The 8,630-nt window shown below is 38.1% G+C and overlaps 1 protein-coding gene across 1 annotated transcript; it reads right to left on the reverse strand.

Moving 5' to 3' along the window:
• Nucleotides 1-2,579: 2,579 nt before the first annotated feature.
• Nucleotides 2,580-8,088, reverse strand: LOC145767492 (uncharacterized). Its single transcript, XM_082579326.1, has 5 exons — nucleotides 7,922-8,088; nucleotides 6,258-6,322; nucleotides 5,383-5,530; nucleotides 4,426-4,613; nucleotides 2,580-3,059 (listed from the first exon to the last, which is right to left on the reverse strand). Exons 1-4 carry the CDS (start codon nucleotides 7,986-7,988, stop codon nucleotides 4,462-4,464), a joined length of 432 nt encoding a protein of 143 aa, XP_082435452.1. The 5' UTR covers nucleotides 7,989-8,088; the 3' UTR covers nucleotides 2,580-3,059; nucleotides 4,426-4,461.
• Between the last annotated feature and the right edge of the window lie 542 nt (nucleotides 8,089-8,630).

Raw genomic sequence — 8,630 nt, forward strand, 5'->3', positions numbered from 1 at the left:
GGCGAAAATTAAGCTAAACTATCACACGATGTGTAAAGTGACAATCTGCTTTTATTCCGACGTTGCGTCAATCAGACACGACTGACTTCTCCAGAAAACAGCCTCATTCAATTTTCAAAACAATTTTGCATTTGAAACAACCAGGGCCGTTGAGAGGATAGATTGGGCCGGTGCGAATAAGATCTTTTGGCCCCAAATCAAGGCACTGTATTAGAATAATACACCGTAGTTTCTTTTAGGTTCCGGGCCCCTTAGAAAAGCTACTACCCCCTAAATTATCGCGGTTCTGGGTCCAAAATTACCCCCTGGACCCCCTGTTATGGCTACTGGAAACAACACTAGCTATGTCATAATGATGTAGTAAAAGTCTACTGACATATCAACACGTACTGTAGCCTGTAGGCCTACGTTACGGAGATGCTCATGTATATGACGTGTCTGGTAATCGCTGGAGGACTTTGGTTTGGTGACCTCACTCTTTCACAATTTGACGTGCAGTGACAATTATTGACGTCACACTACCAGCTTCTGCAGTCTGGAACGTGGCCTATTATGTTTTGAGGTCGAAAATAAGATGAAGATTCCTAATTCTTGTAAGCCAAAAAGGTCATTTTAGGGCAAATAGGTCTACACAAGAACGCACCAGGAAGGTACCGCGCGCAGTTAAAAGATTGCTTGGAAATCAGACCCTGCTATCTAGAGTTAGTGTTTTGATTGCTACATTTGGCCTTATACGTTCAGGAAAAAAGGGTTTGTTTTGCAAAGGTCTTGTACATGTGCAGCTTAGTTGAGTTTGGAGTTTACAACCACCTATTTTTGTAGTGATGCATCGGAGACAGCGTTCTGGCTAGAAACAGGACGTTCCGAGCAAAGTTTCATGTGGTTTCATCATCATCATGACTAATTTGTACCACAGTAATTTTCGAAAGTTGCATCAAGTTTATGAGATTCGATACGCAACACATGTTATTTAACTAAATCTTTGGTGAAAGTCTCGGGCAACTAGATTTTTTTAATCGAGAGAGAGAAAACATATATGTCGTCGGTTGTGAGAATAGTACGGTACAATTATACACAATTGGCTACGGTACGAATAAAATAGCACCATAATAATCTAGATATCACAACAGACCGGGAACAACGAAAGACTATATCAGTCGTCAAGTCAACTGCTTCCCTGTTCATAATTAATGTGACAAATGTGAAGCATCAGCAAATTACGTTGAAATATTAAGTTAGCTTACACCAGAAATTGTATTCATGGTTGTAGGCTATACTGAAGACAGTTTTGTTTTGTTCGGCGTGAATCTCGTCCGTAATTTGGGAGTCGCCTTTGAATCTTTGATCTTACTAAAACGTGCATGACCCGAAACAAAAACAAACAATTCATGCTCCATGAACCTTTTGAAAGCTATGTTGTTTTGTTTTAAATTGTAAATTAACATGATAAACCATTAACCTACTTTAGGCTGATTGTAGAGTTTTGATTTGTAGCAATGAAGACGAAAACAGTAACCAGTAGTTTTCAAAAACATTTTCTGAACATAAGTTTAGTTTTTGGGCTTTGTACTTTTACTGAGGGCTGTGGAGTCGGGCAAAAAATATAGGCCTACAACTCTGACTTTTCGGTTTACAATTGGCCGACTCCAGCTTTCAGGAGATAAACACTAGAACATGACCATAGAATTGACAAGGAAGAAAGAGAAGCATGAGTTGTGAGAAAAAAATTGTGGGTTTTGCAAAGATAAACCATTACAAAATTAACAAAAAAGAAAGAAAAGCATGAATTATAAGAAAAAAGGTAGCCTATAGATTTCATAAACTGGAAATTAATTTTTTTTACTTGTCGATTCTATGGCCATGTTCTAGTGTTTAGACTACTGCTTTAGAGTTGTTAGGTTTTGTAGGGTTACCAGATTTGTCATAAATTTGACTTTTTTTTGTTTAAATCTAATTTCACTTAAGCTGTGATCAAAATTGAAACGGCGGCTTTCACAAAAGCTGACATGAACAAACACTTTTGTTTTCTGGTAAAGTTTAGAGCACAATATCAAGAACAAGAAACACTATTTTGAAGAAAGATTGCCAACAAAAATTTTATTATTCATCGGTATTTGTAACAAGTCGGGGTCTGCCTTTTTCAACAACTTCAGTTCCGGACACGCTAAAACCCCGCGACTCTACAGTCCTACTTTTTATCAGGTAGACCAAGCATTTCAATTAATATTTATTTGTTAGTTGAAATTTGCAGAAATATTTCCTCTATCAAAGCTCTCATGACAATAATGCTATGGTTTTAATCATTATTGCTCCACAACAGCAAAGGCCTTTTAGCGACAAGGCTCATTTTTCATTTTGTATCAGGTTTACGATGTCATCACATTATTACCCGACTGATTTTCATTGCGTCATGCAAGAAAGAACGCAATCGGTATCTTTTTTAAGTCTTTGGTTTGACTCGACCTGGAATCGATCTCAGATCTACCTGCACCAAAGCAAAGGCGGAACACTCGGCCACTCAGCTAGTTTTCTCAAGGCATAACAAACGCTTAAAATACTCGCGGTGTAAAATGACGCATTGCACATGTATTGATTCAACATTATCATACGTTTAACCAACGCCTGTCGGAAAACTTTAGCAAACCACGCAAAAACGAATTGCTAACTATGACCTCCAATAGCCTGCTATCTGATCACGTGATCATTCGGCTGGCTAATTCATTGAGCACTTCTGTATTTTCCATTTCGGTAAATGCTCAGCAGATGCAACAATGTAAAAACGTGGCTAACAGGACAGAACAAAAGAGCATGAAAAAAATACAGCTGGAAGTTTAGCATTTAGTCTAAAACAGTGGGAAAAATTACCAAAGAATTTCTTGAGACAGTCATCGTAGCCTACATGCATTGACAATAGGGCTGCTCGAAACGTGTTTTTGAAGTTTTCTCCGACCCAGTTAAATCACGTTAGTTAGTACATCCTTTGGTTATTTTGATACAGTAAAAACTGGTTAGGCCTAGGCTACTACCGAAAAATTGCTCTGAATAGCCCGGCAGAAGACCTAGAATCAGGGGCGCCGAAACGATTTTTGACTGGGGGGGCAAACTTACAAAAAAGGGCACTTTTGTTTACTAAAAGGCCAATTTTTTTTTCAAGTTTTAAAATAAGCTATAGCGATAATGCTAATCTATCAGCTCACTATGTAGGCTATTGAGTAATAATAGCCTACAAGTGTCCGGTATAAAAAAAAGGCATCATGCCATGTTATAATGATGTAACCTACTGTTAAGCCTTAAAGCAGCCTGTGGCCATGGCCGCTAAGTAGTGCTTGAATGACCGCCGGTGCTACCTTCTCAATCGGTCAAGTTTGGCCGCCGGTCTCTTTTAGCCAATTATTTAATTTCGCAATAGAATGATCGTGGATTAACTTTCGAAAATATGTAGTATCAAAGAGTGACGCAGAATTAGGTCAGCGCGTCATAATCGCCACTGTTGCATTGTGCGGGAATATTTCATATTTGTTATTGATGAAATATATCCATCTGCGATCACCAGCGCTGTAAGTCTTGTTTGTAATTCCCGACGTTTATTTTAACAAAGTCTTAATCCGAAGTGCTAATTTACATCGACTGGCAATATTGTCGTTTTTATGTCGATTCGATGTTGTCGGACATTGAATCGTTGTTAAAAAGGAGAACTAGGTTAGTTGACATCCAAGGGGAAACAATTTTTGATCATAAGTTATTTTGCAAAAATTATGCTTTGTTTAGTAATGTCCTTCACATCATTGAAATACTTATTTTATTACCTTGCCGTCATCGTCAACACATGTCGAACGTTGTTTTTCGTTGCTAAAAAGAATTCTAGGGGAGTGGCGAACTTCTTTAAAATCAGCCACATTGGAGACACTCGTGCGAGTGTCGTTAGGTGGTCCCTCACTACTGGATTACAATCCCGATAAAGCAGTTACTGCGTGATGCAACGATTCTATTGTAGGACGTCGCCCAGGCCCAGACTTCAACAACGCTAAGTGATCATTTAAGCATTGTTGCAAGTTTAATTTTATTTACTTGTGCTATCGTTATTTTTAGTTTGTATTTTGGCCTCCAAGCACGCAGATTTGGCCGCCGAGAAGGAGCTCCCGGTAGGCCACAATGGCTGCCGAAAAAAAAAAACGAGTTTTAAGGCCTGTAGGCCTACTGTGTTGCAGTTGCAAAATTTTGTGCCGTAAATATTATTTTAAGGCAAAAATGAAAGATTATAAATAGGCTAAAAGCGAACAGCAGAAATTGTTATATTGCAAAATGTGCAATAGCTTACATGACTTTAAAAGAGCATCATTGCCCCCCCTGCCCCTCCATCTGCAGAAAAATTGAGGGCAGGGGGGGCATCCGCCCCCCCTGCCCCCCCGCTTCCGGCGCCCCTGCCTAGAATACGGATTTCTTGTTATGGACGCTGATGTACTACGGGTGAGCAGATTTCGCATTAGTGTTTCTTGCAATTAATTTTCGTTTCCATTCTGGAATAACTTGTGATTCAGATTCATCGCGATTTGTAGAATTAAAAGTCTCTTTCTTTCTCCGAGTTTCCATACTTTGCTTATGGCCTTGTGAATCTAAATTGGACAAGAGCATGTGTTATTCATAAAGCTTTTGGCATCGCATTGATTAACTGTAGACATCTTCATATCATTTTATTTTGACATGGTATGGCAATCGATTAACTAAATTAAGGCAACTCCAGTAAAATACCCTTAAAAACTAATTGAGTCTGAGCTGACCTTCTTGGGAATGTTTGGCAACATTGCTTTGAATAAATTGTTTATTTTTGTGGAAACTTTTGAGCTACTTATAACTACGTCGAAAAAACGATATGCATGGATTTAACGCCCTCTACCGGTAATGAAATTAGTAGACAGTCGAGCATGAATGGTGACAGTAATCAATCCTCAACGTTGCAGATACTGAATCATTGTAGAAACCGCAAATTTTACTGAGATCTTTCAATAACAAAACGTTTTGGCTTCAAGGGTAAATAACTCCGCAACGTACTGTAAGTGCAGTAGTAATCATGGAGGTACAGGAACAAGAAAATGTCTGCCCAGTTCACAAAAGCACTACTTTGCATATGGCCTCAATGTTACCAGAAGGTTTTATTTTGCTTTAAAGATGTCAGTCAGATGTAAAGGTGATAATAGTTTGGAGGTGAAAGTGACAATAAGTTCATTCCCAAAAACACTACACTACACACTACCACCTCTGATAAAACGACCAAAGATTATATACACTTTATAATACAAATTTATAAAGTTTAAAGCTTGAACGAGCTCAAGAGTCACAGTTTAAGGGTGAAGTATCAAACGATGACAGTTGCAAACTTTCTACCTTTACTTTTCTCCAAACACTTGTGTTGAAAGTTGCTGTTAGAGATGATTGGTTGTGGCTTCCAGCTGTTTGGTCTGTTCACAATGAAGGCGGGAGGCTTGTCCGAACTGCTGCACCAGGTTGTCTGTGATGACCCGCCGGAGACTTTCTGCGTAAGATAATAGCGAGAATAGTTACATCACAACTCCCGAACTATTGTTTTATCACGAACCATTTTCAAAGGATTCATTTTATTATCAAGCGTGGGGAACAGTTAACAGTAAATTAAACTAAAAAGCAGTGAACATTTTAGAGTGGCGTGTAGCAAATAAAATTAAATGATAAATATATAAATTCTAGTGTTTAAGCACTTTTTTTCTAAAATTATGCATTTATGGACCCCTTTAAAACATTATATCAAACTTTGGAAGAGAACCTTAGAGTTAGAGTTAAAATGTGTGGTAGCCTATAGCCTATAAGCTTATCGGTGCAATAGAAATGCGGTACCGGCAAAGTGTTTAATTTAAATGCAGCCATCGCATTGAGTTGTCTTGTGAAGAAAGAAATAACGATATAAATAGTTTAGAATTGCTGATGGGATTAGCTAACTTATGACTGTTGTTATTGGTGTAATTGTATAGACTTAGCAATGATTTTCATTTATGGTAATCCCCGCTTGCTAAGCCACGGTTAATGATCCCACCAGCTTATTAATCTCAATTTGGTCTGGTTCGGCATTACTCCCATTCATTCCTGTAATAGAATTCATCCCTCGCTTAATAAACCCTACATCATCCGGGCCCGGGGGCCCGCGGTGGGCTTCAGAAGTGGGAATTACTGTATAATATACAATCTACTATTCTTCTGTACAATAACTGTTGCCAGATTGTGCTTACCACTTTGTGATAATGACTTGGTGCAGCATAAGACATCCGTCTTGTTGATTGGGTTTCTGAAGTGTCTAAATTGACATCAAACTTTAGTGAGGTTATGAAAGCTTTTATTGAGCCACTCAACAGTTGCTGGAGACTTGTTAATGCATAAGCTTAGCGATCATTAGCAACAAAGCAATGGTAAGACTAGGTAATTCTGCCTTAAATATTATTTAAAGTGTTATTCTAAATATTATTTAAAGTGCTATTCAGTGTTATTCTGCTGTGGTTCGAGAAAAACAGCAAACGGTTTGTTGGTCGTGTTCAGGCTTACATCTGGTGGTTAAGGATTTAGATTAAGTGGATAGGGAAGGAAAGGAAGCCAATCTTCATGTCCACCTTCAGGCATGCCTTTAAGTGTCCTGCCAAAGACACAGCCGCGTGCTCTTGAGCGGTGTCGAACCGGGGCCCTTTCGATTGCTGTTCCAGCGCTCTTACCACTCGGCCATGCAGCCGACTAAACAAAACGGTGATGATCCGTGTGTCACAAAAGCTGTTCTCTGTTATTAGCAGTAGAGCTGAACCAGCGCGCTTGGTCTTGAGATGGGCGCTTAACCATTGAGCTAACCGGCGTAATTTTATTTAAATTAATTCAAGATATTTGTCAGAGCAGAATCAATATACTGTATCTGCGAGTTATTGTAGCAAGGAGTTAGTCTATTTTCTAACTCCTGCTGTTTAGTTTTTATTTAGTTATGCTTTTTAGTTATTTTATGTAGGCTGCTATTTTACTTCTTGTCCTATGAAACTAGCTTCAGCAACTTTTTTAATAGTTTTAAACAAGCTATGACATTTCAAATGGTTGTGATTCAAATTTAGGTCATCAAAGAGAAACTATTACCTAGCTTATTTACTTGATAAGTTAAAGATTGAAATGTGGTGCAATGTTAAATCGTTTGCACGTTTACGATTGATTGATGGTTTACGACAACGTTTCGAAATGTTTATTGCACCGCAAAGTCAACAAACCACATCAGCAAACATATCAACTAGACACACTTCACAAAAAACATCTAAAATATGACAAAACTTTCTCCTCATAGGCTACTAAAACCAAAAGCTGAAAACAGCAACTCAAAAGTGTTTTTTTCACACTACCATGTCTACGAGATGCGCAGCTCCGCTTTTCTGGCAACATTAGGTGGGTCAATTGCCAATTTGATAATTTTACTCCTCGCTATTAGCATGCTTTCAACTGAAAACCTTGAATTACTTTAATTAAAATCAACTCCACTCTTATATAACTCATAAAAAGTAGGCTACTTTATTTTGTATATTAGAAAAAAACGTAACTCTTCTATTGCTGCGAATAAGTCAAAAGCGAATGTAGCTTCGCATTTCCGTGATCTAAACTTTGTTTACATACCACGCCATTTCAACTGAATTTTGAAATCATTATGGTTTTTATAAGTGGCATGTGACGCACAGTGTCAAAGATGGTTGTAGAGTAGGGACCAAAATATCCAAATTTACAGGTTTAGTAAAACGACTGTTAGCCTACTGCAAAAGCATAAAATTCCTCCGACTCCAATTCTCTGGCTTTGAGATTTCCATATCTCTTGCATTGGTTTATGTTTGTAATTTTTGCATTCAATGATAGCGACTTTTAGTTTAGGTCTTTCTCTTACCTCGGTCTCTTTCATGATGCAAAGTTGCTGCAGTCGAACTGTGTCTTCTTGAGTTATTATATTCCATTTCAGAGTAAGCCTATTAAAAGCTTATCTCGCACAGGTTGGCTATAGGTGTATCCAACAATACAAGTCACTACGCAGGTATTTTAATCACTGATAGACTACAATACACACACTAACAACAAAGAACAATCTATGCAGTCTCGTTTGTAAGCAGCAGTGTAACTAGGTTAGTACCGGTACCAATGTCAAGAACATATTAAAAAGGACCTTATTGTGGCCTACACATTATGATGCAAAAAGGAATATTTTTAACAATATATAAGCACAAAAGAAGTGCAGAGGAAGTCCCTTCTTCCCCCCTCCTCATTTGTAACTTTTGTTTATTTTCATTGACAAGTGGAAAATGGTCATTGTCGCTGTGTGTACAACCATGGATCACTGAATTAGAGTTCGGATCACTGAATCTAATTCAGTGATCCATGGCACAACTTCATTGGCCTCTAAGTCACACATTCGAATATAGCTCCACAATAAAGTTTTAAGACGAGTAGCAAAACCTTTCAACTCAATCGATGTTACTTTCTGTGTTAGCATTTTTGAAAAGCATTTCTTTGCCTACCAACTGCAGGTAGGCTAATTAAGCTACACAAAAACAGCTACACCAACGTACATTTCTAGCTAGTTATCTTTTGCTTCAAACTGC

The sequence above is a fragment of the Aplidium turbinatum genome, chromosome 3, assembly GCF_918807975.1.
Source record: "Aplidium turbinatum chromosome 3, kaAplTurb1.1, whole genome shotgun sequence".
NCBI lineage: Eukaryota > Metazoa > Chordata > Ascidiacea > Aplousobranchia > Polyclinidae > Aplidium > Aplidium turbinatum.

What these genes read in the sequence shown, in the direction of transcription:
- LOC145767492 (XM_082579326.1), bottom strand. Translation starts at nt 7,988, where the DNA reads ATGGAATATAATAACTCAAGAAGACACAGTTCGACTGCAGCAACTTTG. An exon ending in GCATCATGAAAGAGACCGAG is followed by an intron (nt 6,323 to 7,921) that starts GTAAGAGAAAGA and finishes ATGTCAATTTAG; the next exon opens with ACACTTCAGAAACCCAATCA. An exon ending in GTGTTTGGAGAAAAGTAAAG is followed by an intron (nt 4,614 to 5,382) that starts GTAGAAAGTTTG and finishes TGTCCAATTTAG; the next exon opens with ATTCACAAGGCCATAAGCAA.